Genomic DNA, 15668 nt, shown 5'->3' with positions numbered 1-15668 from the left:
CTTCCAACCGGATCCTCATAGGGTGGACGGGGCAAGGGTCTTAGGGACTGTTTTTAAAACCCATTCATGAAGAGTTCAGCCTCACCACACATCACCTTCCAAAGGCCCTGCCTCCTAATGCCTCCCCGTGGGGGTGGGGAGGACAAAATGTCCAGACTACAGTCCATCTGCCTTTTCTCTGCGCCTGAGCCCTGGTCACAAGCTCAGCTGTGGGCACCCAGCGAAGGGGTGGAAGCCCCTCCACGTGCCACAAACCCACAGTGGGCAGACACCCAGCACCAGGCCCCAGGGTTAGGGAGCTTAGAGAGGTGTAAGACCCAGCAGCACCCGTCAAGGGGCTCCTGGTCCACAGTGAAGGCTGACTCTCTGTGCACTCTGATTACAGAGGTCCTCAGGACATTCTGCAGGCTCCCCAGGGAATTACTGGCCCACTGTGGACAAGGTCAGCCAGACAGTCATGCTGATGACCAAACCACATGTCCCCAGCAGACCCAGGAGGGGCTCTTTGCCTGGCTGCTCTGAACTTGAACTGAGTTCAAACTTCTTCCTTCACAGCTAGGAAGGCCACAGCACTGCTCGTGACACCCTCACCTCACTCATCTCAGGGACCCCACTGGGAAGCCCGTCTGCCATCCACAGCACCCCCATGCTACCCGCTCGCCTCCCAGTGCCTGGTAAACAGGACTCTGTGGGGAGACAGGCCTCCGCCCCAGCCGGCTCCCACACACAGCAGCTTTGTCCCAGCCATCACTGCATAATCCATGGGGATGGGCCCGGACCAGCCTCGGGCCATCCTGGACAACAGGCCGTCACTAAGGGGCTGTGAGGGGCACAGTCAGGACACAAAGCACTCCAGTCACAGCTGAGAGCCCTGGGCACAGGGTCCCTCCCCCGGCGCACAGTGCACGGGATGGTAACGAGGCATCTCCATAGGGTCATGGGGGTCTCCACCAGCCCCAGATGCATCCTTGACCTCGAGGTCCTAGGTGCTGTCCTCTCTTGACCCGTGGGGGATCATTCAGCTCCCCTCCTTGTCTCAGCCCACATTCCTTCTTTTGGTGTCGCTCTGGCAGATGCTACTGCCTCTCCTTGGTGTGTGAGGCAGTGATTTCTGACCTTGCCTGGCCCACAGGCTCCTCACCTACCTGTGCTCATGCATCAGAATAAAAAGGAGGTGCTACCAAACTTCTATTATGTGTTTCCTGAAGAGGGTTCAAAGAGCCGCCTTATTTATTTAAGCAGAATATAAAAACCATATGAACGTCATTCCTCCATAAACAGAATTGAGGGCTTCGGTATGGCTGCCTTAGCAATAGGATCTGAGAGATTTGTTTTCGAACCTGGCTACAAGCGCCTTCCAGGTGTGTCAGAAGTTGTGGCTGGTGCTAAAGCTCCGATCCCACAGATTCTGATGCAGGTTTGGGACGAGAGTCCAGGAATCTGCATTGTAACAGCAACCAAAGGTCCCATGGCAGGTGTCCCACAGATGACACCCTCAGGACACCGTGCTTAATGAAATATGGGCTTCATGAGAAAATGTATCCCACAGTCTGGTCCACAATGAGCTAAGTCACTAACGGCGTGAAACTCACAGCCATTTATCACTAAAAGGCTGGCATATCAGCAATGGGACATGGGAACCAACTCGAGATGACACCAAGGGTCATGTGTTCTCAAGTGGACTCTAGAGCTGGAGCCATCCATCCAGGTGCACACAGTAGAAGCCCTGCAGGGGCGGCAGAAGTGCCAGGCATCTGAGAAGACTGATTCCAGACCCACTGCGCTCCAGAGGTCTGCTAGTCTAGGTTGACACATAACACAGTGTGATCCTATTGGGGTCAGGAGGACAGGTCTGAGCACCATCAGTACTGTATTAAAGTATATGTTTATAGGATTGGGTATCACTGACTTTCAAAAAGTCAAAGAAGGGTTTGCAATTTCGAGTCTGCTCCCGACCCTTCAGAGAGAGCCTTCCACCTGCCAGTGGATGGAAGATTGGCGCTTCGAGATCTGCACTGGGAGAAAGGAGGGACGGTCGGAGAGGGCAGAGATGGGAAAAGGGTCATGCTTCATTTATTTCAACAAACCTCCATTTGGTAAGCCATCATAAAAAGCTGCTGCTGTTTGGAGCCCGGAAGTGCTGAGTTTGAAGATTGGTTTTGCTGAGACTGCTTATTTCTTTAATTCTATTCTATTCTCTCTTAGTACTGACCCTCCCATTTTAGCTGGGAAACAGCCTACATTTCCCAAGTGCCTTTGCAACCTAGGGTGCGGTCATGTGATAAAGTTCTGGCCAGTCAGATATGAGCAGTAGTGCCTGCGGTGGAGAAGGCAGGGGAGCTCCCCCTTCTGGTCTTCTTCCCACAGGCGGGCAAGTGCACAGGCCGGGGGCCATCTCAGCTGGCAGAGCAACAAAAGAGAAGCAGCCCCGGCCTCTACTCACCTTAAAGGCCTAGCCAGTTACACCTAGACCGCCATACAAGAGATGGTAGACTTTAACTTTCTTTATGCCACACTGGGTCTTTATTAGGGCAGCCAAACCCTGTGCTCACCAGAGCACTGTTTCTACGTCCTGTGTAACTTTCAGGACCGTGTGTGTGTGTTCATGTCTGACCCCAGTTAAGGTTAAAAACTACAAGCTATGATTAAAGTCGGCCACCACCTGCCTCTTCTGGCAGCAGGTGTCACTGAGGGCCCTTGGAGCCTTGGTGAGCCCATGTCAGGCTGAGCCTGGCCCCACTGGTCCCCGAGGAATGGGTGGCTCTGGGGTTCTGGAGCTGAGTGAGGGGCTCAGAAAGCCATTCCAGGCCCCAAAGAACAAATGCCCACAAGAGACAGAGGGCCACCTGTCTCTCACCAAATTCTGGGAAGGCCAAGCTGTAGATCTGCAGATCTGGAGGGAACCCAAACGCCTCACCCCCCTCCACCCACACCCGCATCCACACCCGCACACTCATGGAGGAAGAAGGGGAGGCTGCGGATGTGAGGTCAAGGTTGGTGAGAGAGAATGAGAGCCGCAGGTGGCCTTGAACCCAGGTGGCCTGCTCTGCCCACTCTAGTGCTCTCCCTGGCTTTGCTGGTAGTTATGACAGCTCTGCTCCCCTGCTCCCAAGAACTCGGGAGTGTTTAAATCCTGGCCTCTCACCTCAATGGCTCCCAGTCTTCCCATCCCACCCCAGACCTCAGAGCTCTCACCTCCACTCACCCCTTCCAGGACTTGAGGCTGCTCTGCCGGTCTGAATATTTCTCCTTTTCTCATTTTCCTTCCTACTGATTTGTCCTCAAAGTCTATACACGAAGAATGTCACAGAAGATCAGAGGTTGACGCAGTGATGCCCACCCCCATCCCTCTGCAGCCACAGGCTCACATCTGGTCCTCTTCAATGCATCCCGGCCTTCACAGCTCTCACTCATTTTCTCTCATTACATCTTTTCCCAGGAATCCACCCCAATAAACCATGAGCAACGTGGTCACATTTCACGTGCAGGGTTGTTTCCTAAAAGTAGAAAACGGAAACCATTAACCATGAAGGAGGCTGCTACCATAGGCTGTGCCTGTGTGCGCTGCGGTACTATAGGAGCACAGCCGCACTTCATCCGACCCAATTCAATCAGTGCGGGACTGACCATTGGGTCATCGTCCTTTGGGAAAGAAAAAAGTCATGTAGAACTTATGACATGCTACCAATGGAAGATATATCCCAGAGATGCATTCAGGGATCACAAAATGTGGACTGTTCGAATGAAAGACATGTGGTCTTAGTTACCACCGCGGGGTGGGGTGTAGCTCAGAGGCAAAGCGCTTGCCTAGCATGTGCTGGTTTCGATCCAGCATCTTCCTAGAACTATAATGACAGTGGCACTGTGTGGAAATGCTTCTGATACAATGTTGTACTACTAGGTGCAAAGATAAGATATGTGTGCGCACACACACATGGGGATAAAAGGGAAAGGAAGATACCAAGTGCAAAGCGTGGTATCTGGGGAGAGCAGTGTGAAGGGTGGTTTTTTCATTTTATGTTTACACTTCCCTGATTTTCCAAATGTTCTAGAATGCACATGTATCATTTTTATAACCTGAAAATGACACTCATCTTAAAGCTGGAGGTGTAGCTCAGTAGTCTGTGCTCTGTCTTTCCCAGGTGCACACGCACACATCACCCTCAGTGGCTGAGTCACAGTCCCTCCTGCTGATGAACCAACGTTGGCCTGGCTTGGTTGTCCAGAGGTGACCCTCTTTCTTTCTTTTCTTACCCCCTCCCTTCTTTTCCCTTCCTCCCTCCCTTCTTCTCTCCTCTTCCTTCCTTTCTTTGTTGTTTTTGTTTTTTTTTTTTGTGGCACTGAGGTTTGAACTCAGGACCTCACGCTTGTTAAGCAGGCACGCTACCACTTGAGCCACTCTGCCTGTTCATTCCCTATTTCCTGCTAAAACAAATAAGACTGCACAAAGTGCTTCTTTTCTTTTCCCCTTGGGTTCATTCCTTGACTGCTCAAGGGGTGTGGATCGGAGATGCAACCTGACATCTCTGGGTGTCAGGTGACGTCTCTGAGTTGGCCCCAGAGCACAGTGTTGATTCCTAGGTCCATTTCCTCTTTCTACATGTGAACGCTGTGCCTGGTCTGACACTGTGTTGGCCTCCCAGCTGAAAGTTCTTCAACTGGGTATCACAGCTTTTTATTCTGCACAGTGATAAGCCATTTTTTTTAAGTGCAATAAGCACATCACTTCCTTAGAAGACGAGACCGTGGGAGAAACAGCCACTCAGGTCCAGGATTCAGTGTTTCAGGGTGTTTTTCATAACAAAATATTTGAGTCTGAATAACTTTATAAAGAAAGGAGGTCTATTTAGCTCCCACTTTTGGAGACCTGAGGTCCAGGGGCTGCATCTGGTGACAGTCTTCTTGCTGGCAGAGTCCCAAGACAACAATGTAGAGCTGTGCTGGTGGGTGTGAGACCTGGGCTCTCTCCCTCTTCTTATAATGCCTCCAGCGTTTAACCGTGGGACTCCACCCTGATGACCTCATCTGATCCTCAGAATCTCCCAAAAGCCTGCTCCAAACACCACAGTTGGACTACATTTCCACTCTCTTCATACCACACTACAGGGATTAAGTTTCAACATGAAAACCGTGGGGAACACACTCAAACTACCCCCAAATTGTAGCCACCCAGCTGAGCCGAGACCAGCTCTCCACAGACACAACCTGCACAAACAGTGTTTGGTCGAGGGGCAGGTGTGGGATGGATGGGAGAGAGAGGAGGGATGGAGGTGCACAAGGCAAGGACCTAGGCCAGTCCCCAGTCCCCTTCAATGGGATCTGGAGGGAAATGCAGACCCTAAGGCTCAAAAGAGACTTGACACTTGCTTTCTAAACCAGAGTGAGAGACACTGTCCCATCCCACCGAGTCCAAGCTCCTCCTCCAGCCTGCATCCCTGGACATTAGCCAGGGCTGCTGGCACTGAACCGAGGGGCTGCAAGGTCCTGAGGACAGCGCAGGTCTGCACCCTTCAGCACCTACGTCCAGGGCTGCTCGGTCACTATCCACCTCTGTACCCTGAATGTGAAGGGCATCACCACCATGTCCATTTCCTCTCTGTGCTGAGTCTCACATAGCAAGATGGGAGTGAAAGGGATACACATTGCAGCATCCTGGCCTGCAGCTCACTAGCCTGTCTGCATGACACAGGCAAACTCCAGGTCAAGCCACACTGGATGGACCTGATTTGTCCTCCTGTCCCACCCCACCCTGTCTGCCATTACAGCCAGTGACCAGGCCCCAAAGGTCATTCACACCTTGTGCAGTGAAAAGCAGCCTCCAGTCCCAGGTCACTAACCCTGGGCAGCCAGAGTCATCGCTTCCTTCAGTAGCTTTACACAGTTGTTTCAGGCACAGGACATTCTGGGGACAGAGTGGCAGTGACCAAGCAGAGTGGGAGAGCTGAGCTGGCCTGGCTGGGAAGGTACTGGGGACCACAGCAAAGAAGAAAATGTACTATGACCCCCTCCATGGCCAGCCCCTCTCCACAGCCACCCCCTTCACAGTCACCCCCACTCCACAGCCACCCCTTTTCCAGGGCTTCAAGGAAGATTTGGATTAGGAGGTGAGGTCCCCTGTCCAGAGCTCAGAGATTTCCTCTTTTCCCCTCCCTCCATCGGTCCAAGTCTGGTTCAGACCCTTGTGATGTCACACAAGTTGACATCTTAAACATGGGTTCACTGTCCTCTTCTCCTCTGCCCGAGAAGGCTCCAGGAGAGGAAAAGGGGTGGGGGGAGAAGAGAACGACAATGCTCTTGAACTTAGATGTGTCCTTCAAGGCATCTGCAGCCTCTGGTCCTTAATGACCTATGTTCACATTGTTCCTGTCACTGTGGCCCTTTCCACCTTCTTGTCCCGTCTGCCAAGTCCAAACCCTAGCCATCCAGAGGCCCAGTGCTAACACTGGGTCCCCAGAAGAAACACTTTCACTGAATGCTGGCACTGTGCAGGCATTGGGGTGGCCTGTCTACTGCTATAGCCACCATTTGTGAGTTGGTTTTCCCTCCACTGCCCTTTGAGGACAGTGTCTGACATCCTCTCCTCTCTCTCTCTCTCTCTCTCTCCCTCTCTCTCTCTCTCCTCTCTCTCTCTCTCTCTCTCTCTCTCTCTCTCTCTCCTCTCTCTCTCTCTCTCTCTCTCTCTCTCTCCCTCTCTCTCTCTCCTCTCTCTCTCCTCTCTCTCTCCTCTCTCTCTCCTCTCTCTCTCTCCCTCTCTCTCTCTCCCTCTCTCTCTCTCCCTCTCTCTCTCTCTCCTCTCTCTCTCTCTCTCTCTCTCTCTCTCTCTCTCTCTCTCTCTCTCTCTCTCTCTCTCTCTCTCTCTCTCTCTCTCTCTCCCTCTCTCTCTCTCTCCCTCTCTCTCTCTCCTCTCTCTCTCTCCCTCTCTCTCTCTCCTCTCTCTCTCTCCCTCTCTCTCTCTCTCTCTCTCTCTCTCTCTCTCTCTCTCTCTCTCTCTCTCTCTCTCTCTCTCTCTCTCTCTCTCTCTCTCTCTCTCTCTCTCTCTCTCTCTCCTCTCTCTCTCTCTCTCCTGCCACTGAGTGGGAGTTTTTGTAGCTACTTATTAACCGGATGGATGGAGGCCACAATTGTGGACAGGGGGATGGGGATGATGACAATGACAATGATAAATTTCAAGTCCCCTCCTGGAGCCCCCCAACTTCAAGACCAGCTGTGGGAGCCTGAGAAAGGCCGTTCAGGAGAGGCCAGAACAAAGGCATGAGGCTTCAGCCACTCAGAATTCAGGAATTGGGGGTTCCGGGGTTCCCTCCCTAGGACAGGAGGAGCTAGGAGGTGGTGGTGCCAAGATCACAGGATTCTCTGATAAATCTCTTTTCTGCCTGGCCGCAACTCAAATACACGAGTGCACACCCACGGAGCAATACAGGAAGTGGCTGGGGGCTCCCTGGGGGAACGAGCTGGGCTACAAGCCAGCCAGAGGGTCAGCCTGCACTGACTGGCCTAGCCTGGGAGTGGTCGACCCCAGAGCTGCAGAGGACCAGAGTGTGGGGGAGGGGGGCCTGCTTTCTTGGCCCTCCTCCCAGGAAGCCTGGAAACTGCACCCTCCAAACACCCCCTGAGACTGGCTGTGTGCAGCCAGCCAGAGCACGCCAAACCTTGGTCACTTCACCCTTGGGGCACTGTCCAATCCATCACAAAGGCAGGCTCTGGTTAGCCATCAGGCCTGGTTTGGGTTGCCTGTCGGGGAAGGAAGCCTGGCTGAGGCAGAGAGCAGAAGTGGGACCATGCCTGCCATTGGCAAGGTCTCACAGCCTTAGCAGCCTTGCAAAGTTGTGGTCTGGCAGCAGCAGCTGGGCCGCAGGACCGGGTATCCCTCACGCTCAGGCCGTTTCACGAGGCACCTGATTTGAACAAAAGGAGAGGAACTAAAGGGACATGAATGGCATATGGTGTCTGCTCCTGGAGAACAAGTCTGGCCCACCACGGAGAGGAGCTGGAGAGAGCGGAAGTCCCTTTAGCAAGGGAATCTGACTGTAGAAATGGCCAGTACTGGCTCCCAAGGCCAGCTTACCAGAGGTGCTCCACCCTTGTCCTCCATTTTCGGCCCATTTGCTTTGAGCCAAGTCACCACAGAGGACATCTGCTTGCTCCAAGGTGGCTGTGCCACACGGGGATGTCGTGTGGATGCCCCAATCAGGAGGCCCAGCTTAGCGTCCTGTCAGTGCAGGTCCCACCCACGAGTGTGCAAGAGCTTCTAGATGATTCCAGCCTCTGGGGCATTGGAGTCACCTCAGCCATCAGAGCCTTCCTGACTGAGATCCAGCACTGTGCAACAGAGACCAGTCGGGCCCTCTGTGCCAAGCCCACTGAATCCACAAGGCCCCTTGCTATGCCTTCCAGGACCTGTCCTGACTCCTGGGAGCTGGGAAAAGCCGGGAGACTGGAGATGTGTGCAGAGGGCTCCTGGCAGTGCCCTCCAGCTTGGGATGCAAATGCTCTGCTCAGCAGGCCTCCCTTCCTCCCTTCCTCCCTTTCTTTGCTCTGAATCAATCAACAGTCAGTGGAGGGCACGGAGCCCCTGCAAAATGCTTGGCCACCCTCTGTGCCCCCTTTCCCTGCAGCCATCAGAGGCTGAGCCCCTGGGGGAATCGAAGCTTCCTGTTCAGTTACCCTTGGGATTTTCCAGGTCTGTTCCAGGTTCAAACTCTGCTCTACTGCACCCACAAGCTATCAAGACATCCTTATCAGTTCAATGTCTTTGTATCCAAACTGCATTTTCTACATGGCCGTTTCCTCCCAGAAGCAGCTCAACAATCCTGTGAGCTCCTGTGCCAGAATTTGGGTGTGGGCAATGTTTACTGCAGAGGACAACTGAGCAGCAATCCCCTTCAGTCCAACAGAACAGGCACAGCCAGCTGCCCATGAGCGCTCAAGGAAGGCCATGCTGGGCACTGGGGACCATCGGGGTGTTGCTGGGAGCCTCGCCCCATCACCATCCTCCCTCCAGAGGCCAAGCCTGCTCAGGCCTGCCCTCTGGTCAGCTGCTACACATGACCACTTCCTTCTCTCTGCCTTCACCTGGCCACACCTTCTTGGTTCTGGTTCTCTGAGCCTTTATGCCCAAACCCAGCTGTGTCCCTCTCCCTTAAATCCAGTACCCCTTCCCTGGCCCTAGAATTGCTTGGGGAGCTTTGAATAAACCCTGATGCTCAGCCACGCCTCAGAGGTCCCCTGTCTCTTCGCTGTCTGAGGCCAGCCACACCCAGGGATCCAAGCACCACACAAGAGAGCCGATGGCACCGAGACCCGCTGCCCAGGCCTTGGCCTCACCCCTCAGCTTCAGACTCACTCATTTGGATCGTCACAGACATCTTCGCCTTCACGTGCCCAGAAGTACACTGCTCAAATCCTCCCCACCCAATCTGCACTCCCTGCCACCCATGCCTCCCAGTACACAGAACAGTCAACCCCACTCCCCATCCCAGCCTGCCTGGAGGGTTATCACCCGCCCTTTGCTGTCCAGTCGAGCACAGCTGGACTTTGCAAAGAACTGCTGCTGCTTGGTTGCAATCACAAGGCGAATGAAACCGCGCCCCACCATTTCATCACCAAGTCATTTTGGTACTGCCATTTTTAATGGCTACAGAATGGTGGGTCGGATAAAAGCTGCCTAATTTACTTAGCCAGGCTAAGTTCGTCCTCAGGCAGATAAGGCCGGGATAAGCCTAGAGGCACAGGCCTTTGGATCGCTCCCTCTGGGTCACCCACCGGATGTGGACATTTTAATGGCTCGCGATACAGGTTGCCAAATTGCTCCAAAGGAGCAACACCACACTCTGCCTCCTGTGTCTTTTTCACAAAAGCTGATAAGGTTTTGAATCATGCAAGCACAGCCCTGCTGAGCAGCTGGGAGCTTGGATTTTTTTCCCTCTTTCCAGAAACTTCTCAAAAGGTTGCCAGAAGAGTAGAACCAGCTAAGACACAAGCTCCCACAACCCCGCCCTTTTCCCCAGGGGTTCTCAGAAGGTGAGATTTCCGGCACTGGAAGGTGAGGCTGGGGAATTTGGGTTGAATTCACACAGAAGTCAGGTGGCTGTTTTTAATCCCGCTTTATACATAGAGAGGACCCCAGCCCGGCCAGAGAAGTCCCTGGCGAGGACATGCACACATTCTGGTCACCCTGCTTTGGTTTCATTGTGTGATTTTAGGGTACCAGGGCCTTACATTTCCTAGGCAAGCTATTCTACCACTTGAGCTATGCCCCCAGCTCCTGCGTTTTTATTTTGTTTCTGAGACAGGGTCTCAGGACTGGTTTTGAACTCGAGATCCTCCTGCCTCTGCCCCCAGGGCAGCTGGGATTACAAGCATGTGCCACCCCACCAGGTCAGGTTTTTAGCCACACGGTTGAGATCAGACTGCCTTTCTTTAAAAAACAACTTGGTGGCTAGGCGCATTGCCTCACACCTATAATTTCATCTACTCGAGAGGCAGAGATTGGGAGAATCGAAGTTCCAGGCCAGCCTGGGCAAAAAACTTTGCGAGACCCCATCTCAACAAAAAGGCTGGGCATGGTGGTGCATACCTATCACCCCAGGTATGTGGGAAGTGTAAAGTAAGAGGATCTCGGTCCAGGCCAACCCCGGGGAAGAAAATCAAGAACCCTCACCTGAAAAATAACTAAAGCAAAAAGGGTTGGGAGTTAGCTCAAGTAGTAGAGTGCCTGCCTAGCAAGCAGGAAGCCCTGAGTTCAAATTCTACTACTGTCAAAAAATAAATAAAAATAATAATAATAAAGAAGTTGAATTCCTGGTGTGGAATCCTGCTTGGGCCTGGCAAGGCGTTCCTGGGCGTCCTTGGTGCAGGCACACCTGCCCCTTGATAACCCACGTGACAACTGTCCTCAGCCACCATGCAAGCTTGGTCTACTGTTGGCAGGAAGGGCAGTCTGGGGTGGGGAACTGGGCTGGAGGACCAGCCATGAAGAGCCAAACTTACTCCCTGACCTTAGGCTGCTGCTGACAGGAGGTCCTCAAGCATTCTGAGCAACGCATGTGGAGGCAGGGGGGCCCCAGAGGGACACCAGCAACAAGCAAGCACGGGAGGAGAGGAGAGAGGACTCGGATCTGTGCAACGGTCACTGCGCCCAGCTCTGTGTCCAGTGCTCTGTGCGTATCGGTCACGGTCAATGCCCTCAACACTTCTGTGGCTACTGCTCTCCCCACTCACAGACGAGAAAGCTAAGAGTTCAAAACGTGCCCGGGGGCTGGGCACCGTGGCTTAAGTTTGTAATCTCAGCTACTCAAATTAGCAAGACACTATCTCAATTAATAAACCAGATGTGGTGGGATGTACCTATAATCCCAGTGCAAATGCACTGGAGGCCAGGGCTCCAGCATCACTGGGGGAACACAATTCAGCCCATAGCTTTTGGCCTGGCTCTGCCCTGGAGATCCCAGGCTCCGTGACACCTCTGGTGACCTGGCCCTGTTTCTGCAGCCCGTCAGGACGCTTTCGCTCATCTGTCTGCTTTTGTGTCCTGTTCACGCGCTCATTTGGTCGGCCCCTGGCTGTCCAGCAAGTAGCTTGGTGAACACCTCTACGAGCCTGGCGCTGAGCTGGTCCCTTGCCGACAGTGACAGCTAGGCAGAAAATCCACCAGCAAGCAGTCCCCTCTGTCCCCACCTTCAGGATCAAGTTCACAATCAAGTGCACAGTCCTCACAAATGCCCCCTTCCCCCGGGTCTGAGCCCTGTGGAGGTGCAGTGAGGCTTGGGCTGCACTCAGTGTGTCTCCATTCCTGGAGCCCTTGGTTCTGTTCCCAGGGCCTTTGCACACGCAGCTGTTCCCTCTGCCCGGCCACTTGTCCTCTACCTAGACAAGCTTCTCCTCCGCCCATCCCTCCTGTCCTGGCTCCCTCCTCCCAGCATTCCTCAGTGTGTGTGTTGCCCCTCAGCCTGCAGCCCCCGCCCCTTGACAAAGCTCCTCCCACACACTCACCACTTTGCTCCCGGTGCCTCCCGGAAGGCATGGCAGCCAGCAGGGCCCAGGGGTGCTGGCCAGGTGGAGCCCAGGGACAGGCGGGCCCCCAACCTCTCATCCCCGCCCCCGCCTCCTCACCTGCCCAGCCATCCTGCAGCCTCCCCTCCACCCCAGCATGCCCAGGGCCCCCAGGGCCCCCAGGGCCCCCAGGCTCGCGGGGGGCTCTGTGTGCTAGCACTCAGGCCGTGTCTGAGGCTCGCGGGGAATGGGCGTGAGAGACCTGCAGACCTGAGACTTGTGGTCTGCTGTCGGCCTCTCCATACCCACACTGCCCCACAGCCCTGGATGCGGACACACACAGGAATGCCAAGGCCTTGAGGCCCAGCCGGGAAGTGTCTGTCCCGTTCAATTAACAGCCAGCCAGACACACACGTCCTCCCTACTTCTCCAGGTGGAAATTGAGAATCAGCAGGACGGCCGAGGGGAGATGGGGTGGCAGTGCAGAAATTGCTGGGTCTCTTGTATGCACATATGAATAATAAAAGAAAAAAAAAAGAAATTGCTGGGTCTGCATCCCCCCCCCCACACACACACTGCAGGGTCTTCCTGCGGGTGGCCAGCTGAGGATGGCCAGGAGCCTGGGGGCCCAGCACAGGAAGCAGGTCCAGCCCAGGCTGGGCCACTGCTAAGGTCATTTCCTGAGGGCTCCTCTTCTCCACTCTTCCCCAGAGGCCTGGTCTGGGGCACCCTTTCTTCCTCCAGGGGCTACCCCCCTCCCCACCCCAACCATCACCATGGTCACGGGAGGCAGCAGGTTTCTGGAGGCTTCTGAAGCCAGGTCCACATCAATGCTCCAGACCTGGGCCCAGGACAGAGGGCCAGCTAACAAAGACCCCTTCTGCTGACTGAGCCTCCAGGGACCCAGCCCAGAGCTGCAGAGAGCCAGGGGAAACCCTGCTGGGGAGCAGTGTACACTCAGTGACGCTCGCACCTAGGCAGACTGTGCTGTAAGACATGCCTGGGGCTGTAACCAACCAAGGGCTATCCTAGAACAGGGCTGGGAGAGAGACAGACACTCCCGGAAGGCTTCCTGGAGGAGGAGCTGACAGGAAGGACCTGCAGGAGGCTGGCAACACCCACACTGTAAAAAGATCTGTGAACGGCGGGCAGCACTTAAAGCGCCTGGAATTTAGTGTGGTCTGTGCACGCACCCGTATAGGTGCACAGGTGCCTGAGTACACGTGTGCGGGGGACTTTTAGCTGAATGGCTCTTTTTGTAGGTTGAGGAAATCCTTGCCCAGTCACGTGGCTGTGGGGTCATCTGAGTGTCACACAGAGTCTGCCTCCCTGCCCTCTCCTCCGCCCCAGGTTACTCCGGACCCTGCTCGGGAGCAGGAAGAGCAAGATCAGGCCATGTGAGGTGCAGGTGGGGGACCCCCCCCCCAGCCAGTCTCCAAGGACCTGGTTCATTAGGACGCATCCTCGGTTGCCATGGAGACCCGGCCCCCAGAGCCTGGCGCAGTCTCAGCGTTCACCCAGGCCTCCAGCACAATTAGAAGAGATGAATTTTTGAGTAGCGGCACAATGAGACCCGGATGTCCGGTCAGCACACAGCAGCCTCCCAAGGGAGGGCACAGCCTGCGGGGGCTGTCACAGAGCCACCCGGGGACGGGAGGTCTGAGGGGCCCCGGGGAGCACTTCCTCTCCCTCCCAGGCTTCCAGGACAGCTGGGGGATGGGACAGGGAAGAATGAGTTCCCTGTATCTGTCCCAGGCCCTTTCAGGGACCCAGCTGGAGGTTTTATTCTGCACCCTCTGACAAATGTACCAACGAATGCTTTTCACATGGCCAAAACCATGCTGCACACACAGAATGCATTCTTAGATCCACGCACAGAACGCGATTACATCACCGTCTGTGCCACTGCACGCTCATCGCCACACAGGCTCAGGCTGGAAACACACATCCGGACACAGCTGTCCCATCAGAGGACTTTGATTCGAGAAGGGGACATCAAAGAAGCCTCCCTGGAAGAGGTGGCATTTTGATGGGGTCTTGGAAGCAGGGATCAGGAGACTTTTTAAGTAGAGAAGAAGCAGAAAAGCACAGGCAGAATTTGGGGGCAGCAAGCATTAATGCTGTCTCTTCTGGGCAGGGACCAAAGAGGTATATGGTGGCCAGAGAGGGAAGCTGAGTGGCCTTTTCAGTAGGAAGCCAGAGGATGGGGCGATAGGGTCCCCCCACCCTCTTCCTGCTCTCCTAATCCAGCCTGGCCCCAGCTGGGTCCCACACCCCGGTCAGGCCCATTTCTGTCAGGCTTCTTCTTTCTCCCAGAAGCCTCAGCATGAACAGAAGGCCCTCTGCCCAGATCCACCCAGCCCTCTGCCCCGGCTTCTTTTAGGTCGCATTTTATAAGACAGGCCAAGTCTCCAGAGAAAGCTGGACTGCTATCCTTGGATCCATTTTTTTCCAGGAGGTTGCTATTAGCAAAAAATCGCTAGCCACGTGTGACAGAGGAGGAGACACAGAAAACCTCCAGACATCCACAACGTCATCCAGTACCTCCGGCCCTTGCTGCTTCCACCCGGCCCGCTCGGGCCTCGCCTGCACCACAGTGGCTGGCCAGCTGCCCCCAGGCCCGGCGAGAGCCCACAGGTCTAACTGTGTGGTCCAGCGAGGGGGACAGGGATGGAGGCATGGCCTGGACTTCTGCCTCCTGTCTGTCCTGGTTCTCCACGGCAACTCTGGGACGCCTCCAAGTGCCACAGCAATGGAGCGTTTTGTTAGGTGTTTTTCTCTCTTTTTTTTTCCCCCGATGGGAGGGAAGCAGAAATCAGAAGTGACTGGGTGAGAGCGATGCTTTCAAGAGGCAAAGTGCCAGGCAAACCGAGGCTGTGGCACACAAGGGACACAACAGAACCTGGTGCCACCTCGGTCTGGCAGTTGCGTGACCTCGGTCATGTTACCTAGCCCCGCAAAGCCTCAGTGTCTTCATCCACAAATGGGCACAGGGGAGCCCACGTGCCTGTGTTCACGGGCTGTTGAAGGACCGACGGTCTAAGACACACGGGACTCGGGGTGGCCCTCTGCACGGTCCCCAGGCTTGGGAAGGTGAGGGAACCCTGCTCGTCTGGTTCCTTCCATCACATTCGTGACTGGTAGATTTAAACCCCATGGTGTCATCCTCTCCCTGTCCCCCAAACCAGCCAGCCCTGAAAAGCTGTGCCCAGCAGCCAGGCAAGCAGCAGCGCTTCTCTGTCATTTGCCCTTGACCGAGAATTCTGCCTCTCTTAATTGCTCTTTGGTTTTACTCAATTTGAAACAAGCAGGGCTCCAGTTCCCTGAAGGAAAAAATAAATAAATATGGTTCTCTTCAAACTACTAATGAGGTTAGGCTGGCAGAGGAAGGCGTGCCCCGAGGACGCCCACCGGCCCTGCAGGAGGACGTGACCCAGTTTGGAGCATCCATGAGGGGCAGATGAAATGCAGGTGCTGGGTTCGCTCCTTGGGCCCAGGTCGGAGGCGGGGGGACGTGGGAACCCTCTGCAGTGGTGCCCGGTTCTTCTTCCAAGACTGTGGGGAGACCCTGGCTGTCCTGTGGGAGCCCTTTCTCACAGGACTTCCTTATGCCCACAGCTCTGTCCCGGCTCAGGTTCACATTGCTCAACATGGCTGCTAAGCTCAGGCCTCCAACC

At 54.8% G+C, this 15668-nt stretch overlaps 1 protein-coding gene across 3 annotated transcripts in view; it reads right to left on the bottom strand.

The window, feature by feature from the left end:
- Window positions 1–15668, bottom strand: part of Coro2b (coronin 2B) — a 108393-nt gene that overhangs the window by 80759 nt on the left and 11966 nt on the right. The window contains exon 1 of one of the 3 annotated variants that reach the window (XM_074061519.1): window positions 3196–3528. The exons of 1 other annotated variant lie outside the window; for it this stretch is intronic. Coding sequence is in view for 1 of the 2 variants with exons in the window: in XM_074061518.1 (XP_073917619.1) it covers window positions 3206–3259 (54 nt within the window). In the remaining variant the exon portion in view is untranslated. Of the gene's footprint in view, window positions 1–3195; window positions 3529–15668 lie in introns of those variants that run through there. One more of the 3 variants, XM_074061518.1, reaches the window with a different exon arrangement.

Source organism: Castor canadensis, chromosome 19 (genome assembly GCF_047511655.1).
Source record: "Castor canadensis chromosome 19, mCasCan1.hap1v2, whole genome shotgun sequence".
NCBI lineage: Eukaryota > Metazoa > Chordata > Mammalia > Rodentia > Castoridae > Castor > Castor canadensis.
The sequence above is the reverse complement of the archived record's forward strand: the minus strand, read 5'-3'. Positions and strand labels throughout refer to the sequence as shown.